The following is a 27,640-nucleotide window of genomic DNA, read 5'->3' as shown; positions in this document are numbered from 1 at the left end:
TCTCTGCCCTATGGACTGAACACTGGATACCAAACAAAGATCAAGGAAGAAGAAATGTTATGCTTTCTCTCTGTATAACGCTGCCTTAACTCAAACATCCTCCTCCCGTGAAGTTGTGAAGCAGTGAAATTCCTCCCCAGGACCCCAAACTGAAAAAGGAAACAGTCACATCTCCAGTAGGGCTGAGCTGCTTACATCCTTCCTAGCGAGACTCAGGGCAGGAAAGGTTAAAAGAGTGAGGAGAAATAGGTAACAAGTTGTTGTGGTTTTATAATAAAAGGACTGAGGGTCGAGACAAGAACAGAGAGGGAGCACCCACCAACCATGGTCCCGGGCAAAACAGACTCAGTTTTCTTAAAACAAAACAATTTATTAACAGTTGCTTAAAAAGGACAAAGGGAAACAAAACCGGTTACTTGAGAGAATAAAGAGAAAACAAGGCCAGATCTTAAAAACACCTCCCCACCCCCCTTTCCTTTTGTTCCCGGCTCTACCTCCCCGCCAACGGCGCAGGGGGACAGGGACTGGGGGAGTGCAGGTCAGTTCATCCATGATGTTACTGCCGCTCCTTTCTTAAAGGAGGAGGAGTCCTTTCGCCTTTTTCCCTTGCTCCAGTGGATCCCCTACTCACGAGGAAAATCCACAAACCTTCTCCAGCGTGAGTCCGACCCGCATGACACAATCCTTCCCCGTCAGATTGCTCCAGTTCAGGCTTTACCACAGTCTCAGATTCTTAGGGAGTTGTGGCCACTCGCTTCGGCATGGGTCGTCCCACAGACTCTAGATGCCTCACGACCTCGTTGTGCATCCCAAGCTCCATTTTTAACAGTTACTCATCGTGCATCCCATGCTCCATGACCTCTCTAAGGCTCAGGCATCTCTTCCCCGACGTGGGTTTCTCCATGGGCTGTGAGTGGGTCTCTGCTCCGCCAAGCCCATCTTGGCTGCAGGGGGGCCACCTGCCATCTCGCCACTGGTTGCAAGGGAGACTCAGCTCCAGCACACCTCCTCCTGCTCCATCTTCACTGACCTGGTGTCGGTGTGGCCGTTTCTCTCAAGTCTTAGTCCTCTCTAGGTGAACTCGGCCCAGCGGACACCCCGGGAGCGGGATGCTCCCCAAGTTCCCCAGGCGGCTCTGTCGCCGCCATCTTGAGAACGTTGCACCGGCCCTGTGCGAGCAGCTGCCCGGCCCGAGGCCAGGGAGCGGGGACAGTGCCCTCCTCCCTACTCCTCGCTCCTGGGAAAAAGCACCTTTTCTGTTCCTTTGTCCCAACTTAAATAGGGCAGTTCGAAGAGGCGCCGATGATTGGCTCAACCCCGAGGGGGATGGGAATCCGATCTGGTGGCACAGGGAGCAAATCCCCTCTTCTACCACCAGAACCCCCTCCCCCACATCGAACTATCACATAAGTTGATCAGTGTTAGAGAGAGTGCTCCCTTTTGTATCACAAGCAAAGTATAAGCGACCTATGGAAAATCTAAGGATAGAATAGAATAGAATAGAATAGAATAGAATAGAATAGAATAGAATAGAATAGAATAGAATAGAATAGAATAGACAGTGGCTTGTGAACAGCTGGATAGAACCTGCTACAAAAAATGCCAGGCAGCTTGTATTGCCACAGGACTGCCCCTGCTGCCAATATAGTTCAGAATATCTGTGATTCCTGCTTTAGTGATTCAGATCAAGAGAGCTGATAGAGTGAACACGAAAGAGATCTAATAAATACATCCACTCCTTTCTCTCATCTTCAAAGTCAAGAGAAGGGAAACAAGCTTCCAAGACACAATAAGACAGTCACCCCTGCGTGGGAGAATGAACTCCTCGGAAAGTATTTATAACGTGGTTAGGGACGAGACACCAGCATGTTGGACAATGCATCGATTTCTCTGATAAACACGTTCTGAAAAGTAATTTCCGGAGCTAACGAGGAATTATGTAAATAGAGAAATAATCAGATGAAATGGTCAAGACTGAAGAAATGAAACACTCTTTCAGGATGTCGTTATGAAAAGATGATTGGGATGCATTTAGCAGATTTTAGCTAATGAAGTAAGAGTTGTGACTGCAGGCAGGTGAGGAAAATGAACACATTTTAAATGGTAAATCAGTATTTATGTTTTCTAGACTTGCAGGAAGTCAGGGTTTCATTTGTTTCAGCACAAGTGGTTAAAAAAAAATATAGGAAATTTTGAAAATGCTTTCTAGGAATAGCTCTTTTTTTTGTGTTTGTTGGCTTATTTGCCCTAAAAAATAGTTTTATTTTCACCATCATCATATTCAGTGACTCTGATAAGCGCTAGAACAAACCTGATAAACGTTCTGGGTAACATTTGTCTTGATAAAGTCTTGTAGAACCATTTGTGAAAATGGCAAGTGTGGAAAATTATGATTTCGTGAGAGATTCAGTTTCTTCAGGAAATGCTTGGTTTGTGGCAATAGATAAGCCTTGTTTACTGAAAGGTAGATGAAAAGCAGGTTTTGCCAGTTGTAGGGAAGATGCAGACATTCTCATTGGGCCTGAATCTGTGCCTCTCCTCACCCCTATCCCAGAAGCCCACCTGCACTGTGGAGATACTGTGCTGGTTTTTTGCAGGTTTCTCCTGCCTCGTGCTTGTATGAGAGCTGCAGTTGCACCCCTCTGTGAGATGGGTTTCACATTTGAACCCGAGTTCTTCATGTAGGTGCCTGTGTGCTGCTGCTGCTTCTCACAACACTGAGTCATTCAAGTGCCATCTAGGAAGACAGCAATATGACTTAGGCAGCAAGAGCTGTGGTGTGAAGGCTTCTGTTTGATGCTACAGGTTGGTCCTGAGTCGCAGGAGGGACCTCTCACCACCATGCTCTGTCACTCTCCATCAAGAACTCTTCTCCACCCCTCCTGGCCAAGCCGCTTTGCTGTGCTGCAAGAAATGGAGTGTCTGGCCCTAACAAATTGCATTTGGGTGAGGATGTAGGATGCTGTGAGGTTTTCCGAATCCTGGGAGGCCTTAGGCAGCAGGAAACGGTAGCCTAAGCGCAGTGCTCGGCTCTGCAAGGGGAGAAATGGCACTCTGTGTGCTCAGTAGCACAATTTAAGCACCAGTTCCAATCTGACATTATTAGTTACTTTATTTTTCTTAGATGATGTACGATACAGTTATTTGGGTTCCATTGTGAGTTAGGTTGAAAGCTAAAGCCAATTCATGGAGTTGGGAACAGTTTGGGAATGTTTGTTGTTTTTTTTCTGATAAACAAGAAAAAATATTCTTTTCACCTTCTTGATCCAATTCATAATTATCCAGTATAATTACTCATAATATTAACACCTTGTCATAAATTTTTTTTTCATTGTAACTATTAGCCATTAGTAATTCATTGTAACTATTAGTCATTAATAAGATGCTAACCTTTACTTGGTGTTCCAGCTGTGGCTGGAATATCAGAGTTCAGGTATTATAAATCAGTTTTAAAGGTACAACATCAGTTTGAACGTTTCAAAGCCTACCTGTTTCTGTCAAGCTTTCATAAAAGGATGTTTCAAAATTAATTATTTTTAAAATTTTGTTTTGTGGATCCATTTGCACATTTCAGAAAGGAAGCAGTAAGGAGTAAATTCTTTGGGATATTCAAATCATGGAGCTAATCCAAGATCCATTCAAGTGAACAAAATTTATTGGGTTTACTTCTTCTTTCAGTAGAATCCACCCTGCAGAGATGTTAATTTGGACATTGTTACATTTGATGTTAGGCAGGGAAGGATTCTGTGGATTAGTAGTTCTCCTAGGATAGGAGGAAAGAAACACATTTTCATATGCTAAAGGAGATATTAAATGAATTAGTCACTCCCTTGAGCAAATGACACCTATGTGCTTATGACATATTGATATGTGGAAATCATATAAAGTCTGGATGTCACCATTTTTATTATTTATTAGGTTATCATGTTTCCACTGATGTCTGCACATGTACTTTCATGTTTGTTGACTGTTAAATGACATCACTGCTTTCTAACTGCTAGTAGTTCTCATTACTATTAGTTCTCAGATATTCAAGAATTTATTGGTTTTATACATGGATCCTTCTAGCAAGAGAAAAGCCATGTATGTGCTTAAACAGAGCTAAAGTTGGAAATTTGGCATGCATTTTTAAGCTATGCAGTGCAAGTTTTATTAAAACAAAGAAACTTATGTCTTGCAAAGTTACAAGCAAGCTTAGGTGAGTGTAAAGATTTAGCAAATCAGTGTCTCAAACCAATCTCTTAAATCACTGTGATTTATTCTTTTTTTATTCATAGTCATGAATTTCTAAACCAAATGTAAACAGCAGTCTTCAAACCTCTTATTCAGGGTCTCTAAAGTCCACTTCTCTTACTAAATTAATAGGAAACATTTTTTACTGCGTATTAACTTTCAGCTATTTTTTTTATTGCCATTCACTTCAAGTCATTTTATGGTACCCATTCAAATTCTGAGAAGCTGGTGTCTTGACAGACTTCAGTGCATCCAAACATGAAGAGACAACTAGACGTGGATCCCACAGCCTGGCCTGTGAGGTTAGGCTCCAACACCAGCACATGGCCCTTTTGAGGCCAGAAGGACCATCGACGGGTACCACAGTCCACCCTTTGGATCGGACTGCAGGACGCTGGCCTAGGCTGAAGCAGACCCCAATACTGGCTGGCAGGAACCTCATAATGTAGGACCTGCTGAAACGTATTTCATCCTGCACGTTCATCCGATGATAAAAACAATTTTAGGCAACTCCATATTAGATTACCGTAAAAAATATTTGATCTACCAGTTGTTACTGTATGATGCATACTGCATAACTATTTACTATTATTTACTTACTGACTGGAAAAACAAGAGCCAAATCCTGGGATTCATCAACTAATAGAGAGAGATTTGTATAAAGCTCTTGCTGTGCTTGGTATACCACATATGTCTGAGGCCAATTCCATAAAAAGAAACTCAACATGAAGCTGATCCTATTTTAATTCAGGCTTTAAGATGCTTACACAATATTTTACAGTATTTTGGAGGTGAAAATATTAATAGAACTAAAAATAATGAGGATTTTGTGAGAGGGGAGACAGGAGGGAAGAGAAATGCTTTGTGGGGATATCATTGCTGGTTTGTGGCAGTTCTTTTAAGCCTCACAGAGGAAAGAGAGCCTCACGGTGCCCAAGCTGTACCCAGCTGAGGAGCAGGCACTCTCCATCTCTTGGATTTCCCCCTTTCCAGATGTAGGCACCACACCGTTCCTGAGACTCTTTCTGAATTCAAGACCCTTTCTAGATGTGGATTAAGGTTCAGGAGGGGGAGCCTTCGTTCCAGACACTTATTTTTGCAGTGAGGGATGGGGAAGCAATCCGTCGGTGACTGCAGGGTCCAGGGATGCTTGGTGGAGCGGAGGCAAGGGCCAACATGACAGCGGCACCGCTGGTGTCCTCAGCCAGGACCATGGAGCCCTGGTTTGTGTCACAGGCACCGTAAGGCATCACTTGAAGCATTGAGTCTCCAGCAGTATAATTTTGACTTTATTTCAATAAGCAGTCATCTGCAGTGGAGTACATTGGTGCAGTATGTTCCAAGCTAGTGCATTTTTAGGCTGCTAAATCTACTAAATTTTCCTAGGTGTCTCTAATGTAGGATTTGCTGCTTTCCAAAAGAGCTATTAAAATTCTGCCTAGATGCACAAAGGTGCCCTGCGTGTGAATATAAGAAAAGTGGCACCAAATGCACCAAAGATAAAGAATGTTATCCTTTTCTCTGGTATCACTGTGTGAAAAGCGTTTTGGCCCTGCTCGGTGTGCAGTACCCGTGCTATGCCTTTCAGCATATTGATTGGCATCCATTACAAAGTGGGTTTTCATTTGTCTGTGTCTAGTTTGGTGACATTGTTTAATGGAGGTTGTTGTGTATAGAGATTCCTATATTATAAAAGGCAAGGCATGCTGTGTTCAGCTCTGGGGTGAACAAATAAGAAGGATGTGGACCTGTTGGAGCAGGTCCAGAAGAGGGCCACGAAGATGATCCAAGGGCTGGAGCACCTCTGCTATGAAGACAGAGAGAGAGTGGGGGCTGTTCAGCTGGGAGAAGAGAAGGCTCCAGGGAGATCTTACAGTAGTCTTCCAGTACCTAAAGGGAGCCTACAAGAAAGCTGGAGAGGGACTTTTTACAGGGGTGTGTGGCGATAGGACAAGGGGTAATGGCTTTAAACTGAAAGAGGAGAGATTTAGATCAGATATAAGGAAGAATTTTTTTTTCAATGAGAGTGGTGAAACACTGGAACAGGTTACCCAGAGAAGTTGTGGATGCTCCATCCCTGGAAGTGTTCAAGGCCAGATTGGATGAGGCTTTGGGCAACATGGTTTAGAGGAAGGTTCCCCTGCCCATGTCAGGGAGGTTGGAACTAGATGGTCTTTAAATTCTATGATTCTATGATTAAAGGCACATTTTAAGAACTTTATCAGGTGAATCATTTGGGTGGATATGAATGCTTCAGTCTTTTGCGTATGAAGATGTGGCACAAAACGGGCAAGGTTTATGATTGGGTTTTTCAGATATCAAAATCAAACGTTTACTTGTTCTTAATTCTTGTGAAACCCTCTTGAAATCCTTATTTTAGCCTATTTCCTTCTAAATTAATGACAGGTTTGCAGAGACAAAAGTACTGACTGCTCTCTGTGATTTTTTTTTTTTTCCTTTTGAGCCTAGGTTTGAAAGGGATCTGTCATCTTGTGTTCATGGGCTGAAAATATAGGTGTAATTATGAATAATTGATTTAGGAATTAAATATTTCTTTGGAAAGGTAGATTGTTAAGCAGGAAATATGTGTAGAAAATTCTTATAATGCACTTAATTAAAAGAAAATCCGTATTAGTAGCCTGGAAGTATCCAAGCAGTAAAAAGAGTTTAAGCTTTGTTTACATTTTGGCTGCAAGAGGTGCCTCTCTTTAAGTATTTAGATAAACAAACCAAAGCTGCTGTTTTCATTAGCATGTAACGCAGAGCTCAGTTTCCTTACCTTGGAGAACATTAAACTGAAATTCAGTGGCAGAAAGCAATTCGATCTCTTGCAAATATGAGTCTTGATAAACCTTACAGTTTGGGGGGAAAAAAAAACAACAAACAACCTTCAAATTTCGTACCTATTGACATTGCTTAATAAAAACATCTCGAGTGCTAGTGCTTCTGGGTGTGTTTCCAATAGCAATGTGATTGCAAGGCTCTGTGGATAAAGTTACCAATCCTTTGAATTCTGACCTTCAGTCTAAAACAGCTTTAGAGGTTACTCTTTTTCCGATTTGTGAGATTGCAGAGAAAAAGTTAATGCTGCTGGAAGGAAGCGGGGGAGGGAGCCAGGCTTGGAGATGAGAACTGGGACTTTGAAGCCATCTGAGAAGTTTTCCTCTGGCCTTGATTTGTAACAACAAATAGTGGCAGGCTGACTCCAAGTAATTATACAAAGTTTCAAAATAGAACATGCGGCAATTGGAATTTCTGTGAATACAATTACTATTGAGACCCAGTTGATTTTAAGAGAAATTATGCTGTTGGGTTCAACAAAACTCAAATTCTTGGGGCAGTCATAGCCATCAAAACCTGAGAGCTAGATTAAGCCCATCATTTGTGTCTGTGGGGAGGGGAAACCTCAAAATTGAGTCCCCCCCAGGCACATCAACTGGAAGTGTCTGTCTCTCGCCACTGAAGATAAGGGTTGGGATGATCATCTTAAGTTAAATGCTTCATTTTAGATGGTTACTGTTAGGTGAGAGGAATCCAACCCTGGCTGAACAAATGAGGGTCATGGTATAGCTACTGTAAATTTCAAAGCAATTTGTTGTGGTAAATTTCTTGAAAACAGTTTACAGGAAAAGCAACTGGTGTGTGTGTGAAATACATTGCCCTTATAATTATTATTTTAACTTAGACTTCCGCCTTTGCCTTTTCATTACAAGGCCCAAAATGTGAAATATTTATGAACTTCACTTTTAGAACATTCTTCACCCTTCCTGATCATTGTAAGAAAAATACGTGTGACTGAATGTTTCAAGGTTAAGGACATACATATTTACTGTATTCAACTAACGCAAGGTTTGTGATTTGAATGTGTGTTTATAAATCACTTATATTAGTCATAAATGCAGCCTTGTCTTAATAATTCGCCAGAGTGAGCTCGGATTGCTGTTCTTTCCATTTTCTTCATAATTCTAAATGCTTTAATTAACAATAATTCTCTCTGTATATTTTTTTTTTCTATTTACTTGTCCAGTCTTATACATTGACAGCCAAAAACTTATGCAGTTATTGACACAAATTAACTAAAATACAGTAATGATCCACTGCTCCATCTACTGTTGAACAGTGACATGAATAATGCTGCAGGAAAATAATACAGAATGCATCTAAGAAATAATAGCAAAATGGAATTTGCAACAAATAAACCTATTATTTCTGTGATTAGTGAACAAATATTTTTCTTGCAGAATTAAGAATTCTGAGTACAACTTTAATTCAGAACTGAAAACCAAAGAGGAACTTTCCATCTCCTTTTTCACCTTATAGGAGGTGCTGACAAAACTGGTTTTGTTCATGTTAATGGAAAATAGTTGGAGAAAAGACAGGCTAGCATTACTGAGCTGACTCATGTTCTACACTGCACTGTATTTATATCACTGGCAAAAATGTAAGTTATTGCTGTGAAAAAAATTTGCAATGGTTTGTAAATTCTAACCTTTTTCTAGTAGCACGAAATGAAAGATGAGGCAGGCTTAAGTAGTTGTGGGAGGACGAACTACAGAAAAATGGTGTGTGTGTGAAATGATGTGTATTATGGCCTTTACAGAACGACGAGACTTGATTATTTTGTCAGCTCACTGGTAATCTCTCATTTGTACTGCATTCTTCATGCAACTTAGTCTTCTGTGGAACCACTGAGTATAGGTTTTATCGCCCATTAGAGTGCTAGCAAGCTGCTCCTCATCATCACTGGTGCATTTGATTTGACTTGTTCATTTTTATAAGCAAATTATTACTCACACATCACAGTGAAGGTTGATTATTTTCAATTTTTTAGGCAGTTATGTTTTCATGCTCAGCTGGAGTAAAAGCTTGAATATAAGTTTTAAAAATTAGCTCTTTCTCAAAGATGCTCACGGGTTGCAATTTACTCCTTTCATTTCACCCCCTATCTTGTAAACAGCTAGTTCTCCAAATAACTTTTTTCAAAGACAGTTACGTTGCCTTCAGTGGGACTACTTTGATAAACAGTTACTAACATGTTTATGTGTCTTTAAAACCTGAGGTTCTTGTGAAAAAAAAAAATAAAAATTGACATTCTCACTGATTCTTAGGTACCATAGACAGTATTAAAAATCTCTCTGTAAAACTATTGAACTTTATTGGAAAATGGAAAGTAATTTTTAGCAGTTTAATTTAATAGATAAGACATTGCTTAAATGAAGGCTGCTGTAGTTAGAAAAGCTACATTTCTCTTAAATGAGTAGATCTCAGAGCTCTGCCCTCAGAGTGCCACAGACCTGGTGTCTCAGTCTTTAAAGAAAAGTGATGTCACCACTCTTGGGTAGAGCATCTACTTCAGATGATCTGGAGACCAAAACTTATCAGTATTTTTGTGTGGCAATTATAATTACCTTCGCGAGATTTCTAGAAGAGAAAAGTGATGTAGGAAGTTTTCAGTTGGGTGTTAACAAAGTAGCAAAAGAGAGATGACAGTATTAGATGTATTTAAAACTTACCTTCATGTAGGAAACCTTCCCTTCAGCCTGCCAAACTACTTAAATAAGTAGTTTGCAGTATTTTGCAGTTGAATACTTAGCATATTCATAGTTTACGCTGTTTGTATCTATAAATAGATATATATGCTATATATTTTTATTCCTCTGCTACATAATGCTTTTAAGATGCAACAAATCTATTGAAGAAACATGCATGCCTTGGTTTTGGAAAGTGAAAAATTGAGAAACACTAAGGTATTTGCTATTAAACCAGACTTTGACTATTTCTTCTGTGGCAAATCTCTGCATTTGTTTATATCATAGTTGTCAAGAACTATTTCAGAATCATATAAAGTCATGCATTCATTCAAAAAGCTAAAGCAATATTTACTTAAGATTAATAAAGACAACTGTTTCCTATTTTAAATTATACAGAGTGATCCTGTATTCATACTGAAGTTGCTGATTAAAAACAAGTACGATTGCATGAAAACGAGCAAAGTTGTCATTGGGGCCAACAGTTGCTGCGCATTATAACTAAGGATGCGGGTTAGCAGCAAGCACCTTTTCTTATAACACATTACACACAGATCTTAATTCATTATTAATATTATCCAGTGTATCTTGAAAGAATATGGTGAAATTGTCCTTCTCAGTCACACTGGGAGTTTTTGGACAGAACGGTTAAAATGGTTGATTTCTGTCACTTTTTTTTTTTGTTTATGTTTACCAAGCTCTTTCTACTTTTGCTCACGTGAGTAGCATGAGACAATAAAGGCTCCTGTCAAATGGTGCAAACTTCTGCTCCAGCCAGGGACGTCTCTAGGCAACAGCTGCTATGTGTAAGATAAAACTTGTATGGAGACACAGGAGGGAGATTGCCTGCTTCGGAGGGTTCTGACGTTGCATTGCAGTTGTTATGGGAAGAGCCAGGCAGCAGCTTTCGGGAGCAATGGGATGCATCGTTTGCTTTACTGAAGCGTGGTCTTCCTTGTCCTATTTCTCATGTTAGTTATTTCAGTAGCATTTCCTACTTAGAGACAAACATGCAAACATCACACTGTTCCATATCCGTCTTCTAGCTAATTTTTCTTAATCATCAGCACATCTGTAATTGTGGCACCTAAGCGCCCAGTAAATACCGCGTTCAGGATGGACCTGCTTTACTTGTGCTAAAACAAGTGTGTGACACTGCAGATGAAGTTAAAACCATATTGTGTGAGTAATAGTTGTAAAAATATACCCAGTAGCTTGTTGTGCATTTGATATTATGTAATAGGCCTGGTCCTCTGCTTCTTACGACCCTTGAGATGCCAGCTGCATCAGCAGGAATGCAGAATCGGTGCAAATTCAGGCATGATGTAAACATATACAAAGCCCACTGAAATCTCTGTTCCAAACCCAGTGTTAGTGCAATTGTGGTTTAAAAATTATGTTGGGTGCCAGTGATCAACAACCCAGCCTGCACTGATTTGGTATGACTCAGCTGGAAGAAGAAAACCAAAAAGCCCAGTAAACAAATCTCTTTCAACTAGGTTTCAAATCGGTGCGGTGCTCAGCTGGCTTAATTAGATTAGCTATTGAAATAAAAAAACTGCACTTACTTAAACCATACGAGGATCTAGTCCATGGTATCAGCTGTAGGATAAGTTCATAGGTTAGACCATACCATGGGGTAATGATATACACTAATCTGAAGTCCAATCTTCAGACATCAGATAAAGAACTTTAAGGCACTGTTTAATGGCTGTATAAACACAGAGGACCTTACTTTATCTTATATCCCCCATCTAGATCATTTATATGGCTTCAGTTCCCATACTGCTTACATGCCATACGACAGAAGAGATTAAAGATTCGAAGCCGATTCATTTCTTGCAATGCATCGTCAACACCCTTTTTCTGATCATCTTAGCCTCTGTGTAATTTATCCCATGTTTATCATCACATCATCAAGCTCTCTATGTGTGTGTGGGGAATCTGTCTTAGTTTAATTAAATACAGAGACTGGGCACACTCCTGAAGTTATTCCTTAGACAACACTCCCATTAGGGACTACACACTCTGACCAACAGTAACCCTGTTTCAGTAAGCTTTACATTTAAAACAGTAGAATTTATTCATATATTTGTGCTTTTTTTTTTTTTTTCAAATACAGAATGAAATAGATTTATGCAAAATTTCACATGCATCACTGGAAGTCGCAGTCGTCTTTTTTTAAAATTGTTTTTTCACTTCCATAGCATCATGCAAGTATCAGTATTTTTGAGAAAGGGTTTTGAGTTACATATTGTAGTGTCAGCTGGTACCTCACAACAACAGCATGATATTTTTTGAGTCTTTTTTCCAGAAAACAAAACAAAACAAAACAAAACACAAGAACTGCTGCTTCCTGAAAGTATGTGCCTGATCTTTTACATGTAATAGATGGAGCTCCTAGAGACAGTGAAGTAAGATATGTGTCTTTATATAGGATCAGGTAGCGATTTTTAAAAATGATCTTATTAACACGGGTAAAGACTTCAGTAATAGGCATTTTCTGGAGGATCATGGCTGTTCCAAAAAGCACATCACTCAGAGTGACTGCATAGCCTTGTATTTCAGGATTTCGGTGAATTTTACCTGACAAAACTGCACGTCCCCGTAATAAGTAATTTGTATTTCCTTCACAGTTTAATATAGAACATCATAAATAGTTTTCTTGGCGTGAGATCTGGTTTGTGACTATAAAGAAGTAAAGGGATTGTGTTTGTGCTGGCTATGCAGACGGGCCCAATCGAAAGCTGCTTATTTTGACCTGAGTTCCCATATATGGTGTGTGACTGTCCCGAGATCCCTTTTCTCCACTAGACAAAATGAAATCCTAGGTGCCTTTTCAGCTCGAGGTTGACTTGTAGCTTTGCAAACCGATCTGCTTTCCTGAAGTATTCCCAATGTACTTGCTACAAAATAATGTCTCGCTTACTGGGATGTAGTAGCCAGAAGACATTTCTGCCCTAGAAGTATTGCTTTCATTCACAGATTAGTTAATTGAAGGTAAGGATATATTAGCAGTGAATAACCGCAGATTTTTGTAAAGAAAAAAGGTTCTGTTTGAATCTATTTATATAGTATAAAGTTGGGGATTTTTTTATTTAGTACTGTAGACCTGTCATAGTATTAAGACTTCTTTTTATTTTTGGTACTGCAAATCATTGCACTGTTTTCCTCATCATATTTGGGTTACGTGTACTGAAAAAGTGTAGAAAAATAAGTGTTACATGGATTGAAAGATACTGTCTGCAAAGTGGAAACGATCTGGAGAACCATGGTCAAATTTAGTTATTGTGAATGTTATAATGTGGGGTTTTTTTAACATAATGTATATATTTTTAAAAGAGTTTTTTTGAATTGTGAGCAACTGAAAGTGCTGTAATAGAAATGTATCATAAACCCATTTCAGTTTAATGGCTTACTAATTAAATTATTTAATTACTTATTGATTGGTAAAAGCTAAGCTTTAAAGAGTTAGTGTTACTTAATGCAGAAATTTAACTCTGTGCAACCGTCTCTCTCTTCATTGGGAATATTCGTAAGGTCTATGGAAAGGGCCTTTACACAGTTTTAAATTTGAAAACTTTAATAGGTGAGTAGTAGTAATTTAAAATACAAATTTGACTATATTTACAACTGTTTTTAAAGTACAGATATTTCACGTATCTGCACGATTTAAACCATTTTAAAAGTTCCAGATACTTTATTTAATAAATACCTTCAAATTGGAGAAGTCTGGCTTAAATAGTTTTAGCAGACCCTTTCTTTACAAGGTTGCAAGAATCTCAGATATTTGAGAACAAATCTGTTACATATCCAATCAAAACGGCATGTCCGGACGTGCATGCTGGTTGTATGCTTAAGAGCTTCTGTGAGGATCCTAATTTAGCTCCTCTCATTGCTATAATGTTGGTTTAATTCCAGTTAATCTATTAGCACGGCTTTTGTTTAAACCCAGTTTACGCGAGGGGACGCATCTACACATAATTAAACTTTTTTAAATGAGGAGGGACCCGAGGGATTCATTAATTCTTCTGGGGTGAGGCTGAAGAAGGTGCAAAAAAAAAAGGGGCTCGGGCGTGCGGGCTGGGCGCGGAGGGGGCGGCCGGGCGGCCGCCGGCCAGGGGCGCGCAGTCCCCGCGCCGGTTCCGCGCCGGTTCCGCGCAGCCGGACGCCGGCGGAGTGTGGCAGCCCCGGCTGCGTTTCGCCCGAAGCGGGAAGGTTGACTTCAGACCGCGCAAGGCTCATCGCAGTTGTTGCTTTTAAACCAATAAGGTTGGGACAAGAGAATAGCTGCGGTTTGCATTACAAAAACAAAAACAAAACGCAAAGGAGGAAAAAAAAAAAAAAAAGGAGGGGGGGGAAGACGCAAAAGGGGAGTGAGGAGGAGAGAGGGCGCGGGAGCGGCGGCGTGCCCCCAGGCACTGCCTGGGCAGACCCACGAGGCTGAGCAAACAGGCGGCGGGGCTGGAGGCAGCCTCCGCCGCGGCTTTGTCTGCCCGGCCCCGGCCCCGGCCCCGGCCCCGGCCCCGGCCCCGGCCCCGGCCCCGGCCCCGGCCCCGGCCCCGACCCGCGCCCCTCCGCCCCGGGGCGCGCCTGCCCCGCCGCGCCATGGGAGGCGCCGCTGCCGCCGCCGCTGCCGCTCTCTGAGCCCGCGCCCGCGGAGGCTGCGCGCCCGCGGAGACGGCGCGCCCCGGCACCGTGAGTACCAGGCGAGCGGCGCGGGGCGCTGACAGCGGCCGGTGGCGGCGGCGGCGAGGCGGGCAGCGCCGGGCAGCGGGAGAAGCGAAAAAGGGAGGAAAAGACCAGAAAAAAAAAAAAAGAGTGCGATGGGAAATAGCCCCGATCGCGAAGCAGCGCGGAGTTCGGCGGCGGCGGCGGGGAGTAGCCGTGCGCGGGGTGGCGGGGGGAATTTCTGCCGTCCCGGAGAGGAGCGACGCTCGGTTATAAATCACTAGGTGCGGCGAGTTAATTTTGGCCGTGTTTCAGGCTGGGGTTTGCAGGCTTCCCGCAAAGTCGATGTGAGGCGGTTCTGTGTATCGCGATCAGCCGGGTTTGGGGATTCTCCTGTTCGATTTCCTCGAGTGCTAATGGTTCGGCAGATAAGAGTAACGTGGCGGTGAGATGTTAAATGGGGGGGAAAAATTAGGCACGTAGTATAGGAAGAGCGTAGATCTTTCTGAAAGAGACACGAGAGTGTGAGAATAATAATACTAATTTAAAAAAAAAATGGAAGGAAGAATGCCTGACAGAGATTTTGACAGCGCTTTTTGAAGCAGGAAATCCTTTTGCTTAATATGTTTAAATTTTCCGAACACCAAGGAAAACACACGGATCCCCACAGGAGAACTTTTCAAGATGACAGAATAAACATCTACACGACTGAAATAGTTGACTTTATTGACATTTTAGGTGGCTTATTTAGAACGATGATCTTAGAACGAGGAAGTTAAAGACCTTTAGAAGTCTCATTAAATTTACATCTTGCTTCTGAGCAACGGAGATCCGCAAAACCTTCCCAAGTTTGTGTTTCTGACAAACACCGGGAAGAGGAAGGGCTGCCTTTTGCAGTGAAGGTTTTATTCCGGAAAAGTAAAGGTGTTAGTGCATTTCAAAGTGTTTCTTAGAAGGTGGTTGGGTTTTGGTGGGATTTTTTTGGTAAGGAAACGTTTAAAGATGAGGCAAGCAGAAGAGAGAAAAACTTTCAGAAAAAAAAAAAAGAGGATGATATATTTCATGTAGTTTGTTTAAATTTAAAAAGTATCACACGCAGAAACTTGGGATAAGAAGTGGAAATGCCGTGTAGCGTGTCATTGGAAGTTTTAATGTTCAATACCACGTATAAAGAATCTTTTCTTTTCCATCCCATGCTGAGACTGTTTGCAAAGCATCTGCCAGAACACAGACTGCCGGTTTGGTGTGTTAAATGAATCAATCGTGTGTATATGTATCTGTAAATATATATATGTATGTGTGTATACACATTATACACTTTTATGTGTGTAAACATGCATACACATTGCGTTTTATAAGTAGCTGACGAAACTGTGACATGCAGTATTTAGCCGAGCACCCCTCTCCTGTCGGAGTTTTCCCAAGGCCTGGTAGGGTCTGGAAGTGAGCAGCCATCCCCTTGCAGCAGTTCCGCGCAGTGACAGACGTTTTGAGTCACGCTTTGCCTTTGGAGAGTGGAGAAAAAAGAATGAGTAATCATTTTGTTTGAATTGCAATAAGTATGAAATATTTCTTGGGAGCCAAAAAAATCTTGGAAAAGGAGAAAGAGATTCTTAAATGGCTGGTCATAATAGGAGCATTGTCACATTGTAGTACGTCTGTCTTAAAGGGAAGAAAGTGTTGGGGTTTCCAAACGGTTCATTCATAAGTGTATGAACTGAGCAGGCAGGGTAGCACTCTTAGAAGAATTTAAACTAGTAATTAAAAATGAAATAACTGTAATTACCCACTTCTGGTGTAATAAATGCAATTTGTCTTTGATGTGAGCATCTAGTGAAAAATCCCTACCTCTTCACTTAGAGCCCAGTGAAGTGATTATTGGAAGAGTGAAAGTCTTACTGAGTTTCTTGTGTTGCCAGCAAGGTGCCTTTTTGTAGCCAATTTGCATTTTTGTTTCGTAACATTTTGGCTGATGAAGCCATTATGTCTGTAGATGCTGATTGCATAGTGCTTTTAAGGAGGTAAAGAGTGCTGCTGGAGGGAAAGTCCTCTTCTCTCCTTCCCTTCACCGCTTGCTAAAAATGACCTTTTCTTTTTTTTTTTTTTCTCTGATTTGAAAACTGCCATTGTCTTTGAAATTTTCTTCTTTAAAGTAGAACTGTGTTTTAAGAAAAAGCACGTGTGCTGGCTATAGTTTTCTAGGTTAACTTCTTATTTTCACTTAGAAAATTTCTTTTCAGCTGGAAAAATGTTTTAAATTATAGCCATTTAGAAAAAAAATATTTCTAGCAAGCAAAAATACTGTGGAAAAACCTGTAATTTAGACAAGTACCTACATTTTATTTGCTCTATGCTGCTGAAATTTAGAATCCCTTCCCATTTACAGTTTACTTTTCACAGAACATTATTAACTTTTTGGCTTCATACATGATCTTCTGTCAGATGCTTTTGATTTGTAATTTAGCAAAGTATAATAAACAGTGCAAAAGTCATGAATTTTCCTCCGCATCCTGAGCTCTGTGGTAGGGAAAATGTGATAAAATGTGTACCTTAAGTCTTGTTTGATGATCTCTCAAAGCAAGTTTGCCTTCTGGAAATAATTTCTGGGGTTGAAGAGCATGGTATTAACAGATTTAATGTGGCTATTCAATGGATTGGTGGAGTACTATGTGAGGTTTAACAAAATGAGAGAGACAAATTGAACATCAACAAAACCTACATCTGTGAAGAATTAGAAATTTAATTAGAAAAAAGGCAAACTTAAAAGACCTCATTAACTAATCAGAATTTGATGTTACTGATTTAAGATTCTTAAATGGATGAATTTTAAGTAGCTTTGCTATCATTGTCCTTTTTTTCTCGCCGTGTACTGGTAATGCCCAGATCTGCTCTCTGTATTACAGAGAAAGATGTGAACATTACTTGCAATGATCAAATTGTACACAGTAATATTTTTGAGGTATTAAGGAGAATATGTCTGTTGTTCAGCATATAAGGCATTTTTAGTTTCAGTGGCACGCAGAGGATGAAGGGTGAGTGACAGCTCCTTTTTTCTCTTTTTGATTTTTTTTTTTTTTTAAATGTGCCCCTTTGGCTGGCCGGGTAAGGCCATTGCAGGGTTTTTTTTTTTCCACTTTTTGTTTGATATGTGAGTTGTGTTGCAGAACTTCAATTATCCAGAAATCTGTTGGCAAAATGGGAGAATGTATGAGAGCAAGCACACGCCACCCAGAAATGTTTTTATTCCATGAACTGGTCGTCATAAGTGTGGTTCCTTACTACGTTGTAATTTTGTACTACACATGAAAAACTGAAAGCATGTGAAGTGTAGCATTTTGTAAACTGTAACTAATTTCACTCACATCTGTGTCTAATTGTTGTCTGCATTCGCATTCTTGAGAGTAGATTTATTTTTCCTGGACCACTCTGTGGATTCAGCTGACCAGCCTAAGTGAGGATTAGTTGTTTTAAAGTTATTTTGATTAAAGAGTCATTTTTAAATATGGTAACGTGCAACACATGGTTTAAATAATCCTTGAGACACAAAGGAATATATCTAAAGTATGTCTAATGAAAATGAAGATTGTGGATATGAACTTTCACAAATCATAGAGTGTTAGAGGACATATAAGATGTATATTTAATTCACTTTGAATGAGCTGTATTTTTTTTTTCCTCTCCCATGAATCCATAAATGAAATCTCTGTCACTATGTACATACATTTGCATGTGTGTATATTTATATTTGTAAGTGTACAGAAGGTATTTTTTTATTTAATTTGGGTAGATAAAATAGTGAAGTTTAAATGCATTTTAGAGTTTAATGAAGTATGAATGATACTGTAGAACACTTGGGAAAATGTCAGTTAATTACAGCATCTATTTGAAAAAGGAAGTTTTTTCTGTTATAAAAGATATGTTTTAAAGGATCCTGTGCAAGAGGGAGTGAAGATAGCTCTGTAAGCAAACTTAGTTCTCACCTATAATTTTTTCCAGGTGTTTAGAAGTAACAGCAGAAACATATCCTAAGGCACTCTGCTGCAGTTTCTGGGGTAAAGAACTGGAAAAAAAATCTTTACACCAAAATGCACAGTTTTGAATGTATTAGCTCGATTAGTTTGATTTGGCATGCGATGCTGTATTGAAAAGCACATCATGCAGTACTTTAAGTACCCAGTTATAAAAGGATGGATGTTTTTCAGTGTGCATTATTGCATGCTTCTTGACATCATTTGTACTGTTCTACATTGCCTGGCTGCCCCTAGCAGTTGTTTACTCTTGCTAGTAGTAATTCTGTCTGTGATTAAAAATAACAAAAAAAAACCCCACCCTACAGACACATAAGTAGGATTTGCTTGGATGATTTTTATAGCGTTTAAAATGCCTCATCTCTCTTGTCTTTGCTCAGTGATCGTTTAAGAGATGTCAGTTCAGGTTGAATGGAAACGCACATGAAGGGTTCTCGATGCAGACATTAAGAGGATATATACCTTACCTGGAGAAGTTTTTGTGTGCTTTTAAGCTAAGTGTCTTGCCGCGTATCTTCACCTGAATTTTATCACCTGCTGACAATCGTTACTGGCTACAGAGAAGAGTCTGTTAGCAAAGCAAAGGTGTTTTTCTAGTAGGATATGAAAATCTATTACTCACCTGAGTTATAAAAGGAGCCGTTTTATTAAACTGGAAAATTATTGCTGGGCTTCCCAGTGGAACCAGATTCCTTTTCTTGATGACTGACCTCAGCGGTAAATGCTGCAGCTTCCTCCGATTTGTTTAGCCAGAAGTGCTCTTTTAAGTCATTTTATCAGAAATCTCATTAGCGACTGGAATTTTTTACGACTAAGACCTTGTGCAATAACATGTGGGGGGTTTATTTTAATTCACCCCAGTTGGAGATGGGCTCGTTTTGGAGATGATTGTGTCATACTGTTGGTCATATATTGAAGATCTTTACCATAGGTAGACCTGCCTCTTGTGTGTGTCCCCCACCTCCAAAAAATAGCATCAGCCTCTCTGGCTTACTTCACCCTTCACCTTTGGGGTGAGGTGACTTGCGGGTTTCCCGTTGCCCGGGCGTGGAGGAAGGATGGTGAAGAGCGGAGGAAGAGGAAAGCCAATGTGATGAGGGCAAGAAGCTGTCAAGAGTTAAGGGGATGGGAGGGAGAGATAATTTGGCTGGCGATAACAAGAGGCGAGAGGGGTGGAGGATGCTGAGGGGCTCGGGGCTGGAGCGGCTCCTGCTGCCCTTGGCGGGGCGGTGGGGTGGGGGTTACCTTGGCCAGGGTGCGCGGCCGTGCCGTGCCGTGGGAGGAGTGAGCCCCTCTGCAGCTGTCACGGGCCCCTGATGAATCACTATCCCGTCACTTGGCCGCCGTCCCCCCGGCGCGGGGAGGAGGGAGAGAGACCTGCCGAGGAAACAACAGTTGAGCCTTCAATTTAAAGACAATATGCCTTTCACGGGCACCGCGCCCTCCTCCTCTCGTTTTGGGTTTAAAGGACAGAATTGTCATCCGTGGTGATATCCTTTCTTTAAATTAAGGCCTCGTAGTAAAGCGGAGTAATAGAGGCTTCTGTTTGTTTCCCTGGTTTACAGGTGCAGGAGTCCCAAACCAGTTCAGATGTTGCTGTTTCCTCAAGCTGCAGGTAAGGATTTGATTGAAAATTGCTATTTTTCTGCAAGCCTTTTATTCATGTTTTTTAACTTCAGGTGATAAGTAAATATTTGTTCCTGTTTTCTGCATTAAGCAGATGAGTAAGTGCTGGAGTGTCGCTTTTACGTGCGTGCAACCAAGCCTGTAAACCAGGAGTACGTACACTTTTTCACTAAATTGTTTGGCTTTATATTCGATACCGGCTTTTCAAACTCATTGCAATATCATCCTTTTTTATGTGTAGATTGGTTTAGGTATGAAATATAAAATAAAATGACATGCTTAAGGATACTTATGCCATTACAGTGGGAGGAATTTTTTATATAATTTTAAATAGTCTTTGGAAGAGCCTAAGCGTTTATTTTGAACAGAAAAATGACTGATTCAAATGCCTTGGAAGTTCAGTAACCTATGAAATTTCTACTGACAGCAATTACTTAGACTGAGTACATTAAATAACATTATCAAAAGTTTTAGGTATAAAGAAACAGAAGGATGGGGCCCTTCAATCATCAGCTTCCTCAGCATTAACCAAAGGATATACCATGGTGGTGATGGCTGCTGTCCTTTTTGTATAAGGCTATTGAAAACGCAAATCGGACATATTGAGCTGCTTGTGTGCTGTATAAATGTTTAATTTTTGCTTTGAATCGGAATTGCTCTCCTTATTTTGACCAAGCGACAGCTGCTGAGATACAGCAGAGTGCTAAGGCATACTAACGCCTATATGGATTCACTGTATGTTGGTCATATCCCTTTTCAATTGAGCACGCTTTATGTAATCCACAAAGCAAACAAGTGAGCAGACATACTAATGTTTTAATGCTGCATTTGTTTCAACGGAAACAGAGGAACAATTAAGTAGTTTGCCAGAGTAAACACATACATCAGGAATATCTCATTCCCTGTCAGTAGATGATAGGTTTCCACAATTGCTTCAAGTGTTTTATTTGGTTTGGAGGCCCATTCTCTTGCCACTGAGTGGTAGATCTTGAAAAACCCAAATTGTTAATTTTTTATTTAGAGAGTATATGTCTTCGTATATTGGTGATTTCGTCTTTGTACGTATCTTAAAAATACAACTTGACATGAATGTTTAAAGTACAGTGCTTTGTATCTAAATTTTCTTCTGTTAGAAGCTGCAAAAATAATTACGGTAGCTGGTCAGTCGTGTGTGAGGCTACACTAGAAAAGATCAAGTTGGGAGAAGCTATTCATTTTTTACTAAGTGTTTTTGGGATGTTGATTAATAGCGGGCTGCATCTCATGCAGGTAATTCCTCTGTAATCCGTGTTGAATATGTCGCTGAAACTAGTTGCATCTTGTTTTCAGGTCTATGGAAATGCAGGATCTAGCCAGCCCACATAGCCGACTAAGTGGTAGTAGTGAATCTCCCAGTGGTCCAAAACTTGATAACTCCCATATAAATAATAATTCCATGACACCCAATGGCACAGAAGGTGAGCCACCATTTTTTTAGTGTTTCATAGTTTGTTTTTTTTCTCCTTGTTGCATTGGTGTTCTTACAGTCAGTAAATCATGTAGAGAAAATGTTTTACTATTTTAAGTGTTACATGTTTATGTAATAGGGTGTATAGAGCCGATGTTCAGTGTTTATCAGTGGTCGCTATTATCAAGTTTCAGCAATAGCTTTCATTCCAGGTTTATGCTCCCTTCATGGAGTTTGAACAGACTGAGCAGGTAGTACATGCAGAGCTTAGAAAAAAAAAAAAACAAAAAACAAACCCAGAAAGGGTAGTTTAGTGATGAGAAAAACAGGACATGTTTACATTTTTCGTACTACAAAATGCAATCTTTCAGTCTTTTTCACTATTTCGGTGTTTCATTATGTTCTCACTTTTTGCAGGCTCCTAAGGCTATGAAAGTTTTGTCAAGTAGGCTAATAAAACTGAGTGTTGAAATTTCCTCGGGCTAGCTTGCTGCTCTGATAGAGTGGCCAAAATTCAAACAGGTGTAGTAATTCAATGGGGTAAACTGATACCTATTTTTCAAGAAGCAGTCAGGCAGTTGATAAGTTATGTTTGTTCTCAGTAGAATACTAACAGCAGAACAACCTAACAGCTTCACTGGTAATATAATACATATTTAATACATATAATAATACATATAATGAAACACAGAAGGGTTTATATAATAAGCAGCAAAAAATAATCTTTCCTGTAACATTTCTATGGTGATAGTAGAACAGATTGTACATGGCATGTGGTTAGCTGTGTGAACAGAGATTTTAATGCATTACTACAAGAGAGTCACACAGCTTCAAATATTACTTTTCAGTATAAATGCATAGTTAAACAACTGTTGTAGCAGAGACATGCCTTTTTTTCTTTAAGAACTGGGTCATATTAGTGCTGTCAGACTGTTTGGGATTATGGACATGCATTGCATTCTTCCAGGAAAGGCACATGTCAATCAAACAGATGTCGTCCCCCCTCAATTTCCCAAACATCTCTGTTATTCATTCTAATTGGAGTCCTCTGGAGTGGGGAGGGTTTATGGGTTATCAGATTAACAGGCGTTTGTTCCAGAGTTGTGTATAATTTACTTTTTGCTGTTGCTGTAAAAGTATTGCTGCAATCAAATTTTAAGCTATTTAAAAAAAGGAAAAAAGTAAAGAAAAGAAAAAATAAAGAATAAATAAAGAATAAATAAAGTGCTTGTTTATTCTTCTTCTTAAAGAGTAAATAAAGTGCTTAATGTGTTAATGTAGTTTAAGAAAAAAAATATTTCATGTCCGCAGATGAGTCTTCTTCCTTTCAAATACCTAGGTATATTATTAGATTTTTATATCATATTATCAAGCATATACCAGTTTTGGTACAGGATAAAATTGCTTGACCCGTTGAAATTAAAATTCCTCTAGCTCACAAAAGCCTTTCCTGTAAACTTCACCAGCTTTTGTACCTTCTGTGTAACTTGAAGGTTCTTTAGTAGCACATAAATAGGGAGTGTTCCTTGAAACGCTGAAAGACACTCACCATCTGGCTCAACTTTGTGTTCTAAGTAGTTCTTGTGTGCAGGCATACACTCTGAAAAATGGGGTGCTTAATATTACTTTCTCAGGAAATGAGAAATTGTGTCTATTCATGCATTGACCTCAGGTAGCAAATAATTTTGGAAATACTATCCCAACTTCTAGGTAGGTATCAGAGTTTATTGAAGAAAGTAAATTAAACCACGGTAACTTATTTATCTGACACTAGAATTTTTAAAGTTCAGGCTTATTAATTTGGGGTGAATTCTACCCAGAAAGCTCTAACTTGCCATACATGCTTATTTTCTGAGATGAAGGCAAATGGTTTTCTTTTGTTTGCGATCTTCCCCCAGGTGACATGACCCTCCTCAGCACTGCCGACTGGTTGCTGAGCCCTAGCACACAGACCCCTGCAGGTTTGGGTGGCTGTGGTGGGCGCAGCAGGCGTGGGCACTCGGCATGCATTTTCACGTGGTGTCCAGAAAGGGTCCCGAGAAATAGCTTGTGCTTGGCTGTGTTGGTCTAAACTTTTCTAAATCGAAAATCCCTGTCTCTGATTGCTCTTAAGTGACAAATAAGGAAAAGTTTGTGAAAGAAGCATAATTGGATAATTTATTTCTGAATTAGATGTGTGCCAAGAGAGAAAATTTGTGAGCGAAGCAGACATCTAAGAATCTGAAAGTGGAATTTTTGCTTTTAATCTGTTTTATCTTGAGAAAATGTTTGGTTTGGGCTCCTTGAGCTACTAAACAGGCTTAAGAAAAAATGGAGTAAATGAAGCGAGGTGTTTTTTTTTTTTTTTAAATGAAGGATGAAGTGAAATTATTTTTTCTGAGATTCTTGAAGCAGAATGCTGCTGAGACACAAGTGGCAGATTGTAAGGTTACAGTTGTAAGGGCTTGCCAAACACCTTTCTTAAAATGCTGCAGTGTCGTTTGCTTGCTTGTTGCACATGGAGCGGAGATGTGGGTTGCTGAACCTTCACATGTTAAATATAGCGTGTGAAACCAGCTTCTCGTCTACTGCACACTCATTCTCACTGACATGAAAGAGCCCTCCCTTTCTGGCATAAGGGACCTTCATGTGAATGAGAAGCAGGGCCTCTAGGTATTTGCGTGTTATAAATATCTTGTAAAGATATGTTAAATTTGATTTGACTATGGGTGTGATTTCGGCAGGTTTCCATACCCCGAAGTGCAGGAAATGTTCACTTGATGGGGGGGGGGAAGGGTGTGTGGAAAAAAAGAATAAAGAAAAACCTGTCCCAAAGTGAAATGGCCTCGTTTCAAACAAATGTTCCTTAATTCCTCTAAGGCATATTTTCAGACTTGTCTCTTATTGATGTTGTTCTACAAGAGGATGTGGTTGGAAGATAGCTCACTGTCATTAGCTAATATTTTTAGCTTCACACTTAGTGGTAAATTTTCAAAGCACTGAATGGGGATTTGGTTGTGTGATTGAGTCTGAGTTTAATCTCTGCATGCAGCTTTGACATCATAATTCTTTGCGTGCTTAATTTCAGTTTGGTAGAGCAAAATTACTGTAGGGCGGAACTGAGCAGGTAGTGCTGGCCGAGGACTGAAGCTGAAGAAATGCAGGGGGTTTTGGATAACTGCTATTTATTATCTTCTATCTAAATATTTTTAAACAAGTCAGATATACTACTTCTCATCTCAGCTAGCAATTCCTCTATGGGATTCTTTTAGAACATGGCAATTTCTGTAGAATAAACACTATTCTTTGAAGTTAGTTGTAGATCATGAGAGAGTCTTCATAGCTCTGTATGTATGTGTGGTGAGGGGAAAAGTAGCATTTCCTTAAGATCTTGATTTAAAATTATCATAGCTAATAAGCAGTATTTACTTTGCTGGTGTTTAGTTTTTTTCTTCCTCTTCTCCGCGCCAGGCAGCATGGTCTTCAAACCAGTGATGGGGAAATAACAAGGAAATTATAGACTCTGACCAGTTAGAAATTTCCCAGGATCAAATGCAGAGGATTAACACTAAAATATCTGGCTAAAGACACTGAGAAAAATCACTTCTGGCATGCCAAGATGGTGCTGATGATATAATACTGCAGTATTTGAGTTTTCTGTGATCTCTTAAGTATTTTTCTACAAAATATCTTCTGTCGTGGGGAATAACAAACACTGGACACTGTTAAAAATTGGGACCTGTATGACTTGCCTAAGAAAATCTGTTAAAAAAAAAAAAAAAAGAATTGAAATAGAGATCAAAACGTTCATAGTTGTGCCTTATCTCTAATCTTCCTTTGTCAGCAAATTGCTGCAGTGGGTTGATACTGAAGGAGTTAAAGAAACAAAAACAACAGAAGCTAATAAAATTGTCATTTGTTAAGTTTTGGCAGCCAGCCAGTGGCTATTCCAACACCAGAGCCCACTTTGGTAGATATACTTCAGAGGGGAGAGGCTGCGAGTAATCAATAAATTTGAAAGAAGCAGCAAAGCTGTTTTCCATAGTGGACAACTGGATCCAGTTTCTACCTACAGTGATCTTTACTTCTATCTAAAGAATGTAAATCAGTTCTGATGGATTATGTAGAGTGAGAAACAGAAGCCTGTGGCCTATCATGGTGATGTTTTGTAGATGAAGATTGGGAGATGGAGCCATGGTTTTCCAAGCAACTACACTTCACGTTAGGAGCGTGGAGCTTCTTCTGCCTTCATTTCTGAGTGTTCAGAAGGACGAAGAGAAGCCATTTGCATACCAAGTGGGAAGGCAAAATGGGTAACAAATTGAAGATCAGATTTTCAAAGATACATAGGAAGGGAGGCTTCAAAGGGAGTTGGACATCAAAATTCCTTTGGAAAATAAAAATGTTCTTTTTTTTAAGTACCTGCTGCAACATGAGAATGAGATCCCACACAAAGACATTCAAAGCTCCCTACTACGTGACTATCTGATGGGTGGCCATTAGAAAGGTTGTTTTAAGTCTGATGAACGTAAATCCATCTTCAGCATTTCAAAAGGCAGTGCTGCATAGTGTGTTTGCAATATTACAGAATGGAGATAAAATTGTTATCAGTATTTTCTGAAGTAATGGGGGAGTAAGATGTTGAAGTCCATAAAGAGTATGAGCTGGTCATTGTTATGGCACATGAATTCTGTAAGTAAATGTTTTGTTGAGTATTTGTTGTAATTCTAACAATACTTTGTAGCACTCAAAATAGTCTTTCAGTGTTGCAATCAAGCCTGTACATTGGCCATGAATAATTTTTAATTTTGTATAAGTTATTAATAATTTTTAATAGTTATGCATAATTTTGTGTACTTTGAGGGGCAAAGTTGTGGTAGGTGATGACAATCAAACGAAATGATCCTCCTTTGGGAGATTTTTAGTTCCTAGTATCTTTTAATTGCTTATTTCTGAAGTTTCTGCCAATTAGTTATACTGAAGTTTCTAGACTTGTGTCTGTGATGAAGAGCTTGATGGTATGAAACTTGTAATTACTGCGGGGATACCTCCATATTTAGACACTGTGAAATAATAGCCTGTTAAAGGTGAATCTAATCTTTGCGTTTCAGTAGGGTAATAGTGTCAAGAGCTATGGATGCTAACTTCTTTACTCAGCTCCAGAAGAGTGCAGGAGGACAGTTGTGTGGCCAGAGGCAAAGACTGCAGTGGTTCCAGGCCTCAGACTGGCAGCCTGGGGATCTGTAGGGGCTAGCAATCTGGTCTTCAACCTGCCGTCACTCCTGGAGGATAAAAACCAGATACACATCACTCCGACTGTTTACGTGAAGGCAAGGGCTGACTTGGACCATCTCTTCTTCCCTGCTCTTCACCTTTTCCTTCTTGCTGTGTTACATTGGATTTTTTCCAGACTCTTTGTCTTATCTGTACTTTTATTCTTCTGCTTCCTTAAGAGTCCTTCCATCTGTTCTGAGCACATGCAGCATAATGCTCTATTATTCCTCTTTCATAGGTTTTTGGCCAGTGAAATAACTTGCCTACTCCTCTGTTGGCTCAGTCCAGCGACTCCTGTTGCAAGGTCTTGAGGAGATTGGCTAATAAATATTTGTGTATTTATTGTCTTTTCTGTATGTATGTGCATCTGTTTGTGAAAGCTTCACCATTTTGTTTTCCGCAATAACATTTTCCTGAAAGAAATGACCTCATTTAAGTGAAAAGTCAATAGTAATTCTGATTCCCACAGACATTTGAGGGAAAGTAAATACTCCAAATTACAAAGGACTTTTTTAAAAAAGAAAAGAAAAAGAATGGAACATCTTGGAAGCAGCATTATTGTAATATCATTTATGTTTGCAAGCTTCTCATAAACATTTTTGCAGCACATGCTGTTCCAGACTGTCGATGGAGCGTCGTTGTATGAGAGCACCCTGTGAGCATGCCTGAGAGTCCCAGAGCCCTGCTGGCACAGTGGCTTTGCACAGGCTGCAGGACGTCCAGAACCTGTGAAGATATAGACTACTTCACTGAAAACTGTAACTGCAACACATCACACAAAGTGTGACATCTCTCCAGTGGGACCAGCCTGTTATCTGCGTGTATGCAATTGCGTGATTGCACAGCGTAAAATA

The 27,640-nt window shown here is 39.9% G+C and overlaps 1 protein-coding gene across 10 annotated transcripts in view; it reads left to right on the top strand.

Annotated features, from left to right (window-relative positions):
- The first annotated feature begins 20,031 nt into the window (after window positions 1-20,031).
- Window positions 20,032-27,640, top strand: part of EYA1 (EYA transcriptional coactivator and phosphatase 1) — an 85,082-nt gene continuing 77,473 nt past the window's right edge. For 3 of the 10 annotated variants that reach the window (XM_086609385.1, XM_086609384.1, XM_086609383.1), the window contains exon 1: window positions 21,420-21,543. In XM_086609385.1, the coding sequence (XP_086465511.1) occupies window positions 21,420-21,543 (124 nt within the window). Of the gene's footprint in view, window positions 20,076-21,415; window positions 21,544-23,431; window positions 23,504-26,209; window positions 26,225-27,640 lie in introns of those variants that run through there. The other 7 variants (XM_086609389.1, XM_086609388.1, XM_086609387.1 and 4 more) reach the window with 4 other exon arrangements.

This window comes from Tauraco erythrolophus, chromosome 3 (genome assembly GCF_009769465.1).
Source record: "Tauraco erythrolophus isolate bTauEry1 chromosome 3, bTauEry1.pri, whole genome shotgun sequence".
Taxonomy (NCBI): domain Eukaryota; kingdom Metazoa; phylum Chordata; class Aves; order Musophagiformes; family Musophagidae; genus Tauraco; species Tauraco erythrolophus.
This window is presented reverse-complemented; position numbering and strand designations above follow the sequence as displayed.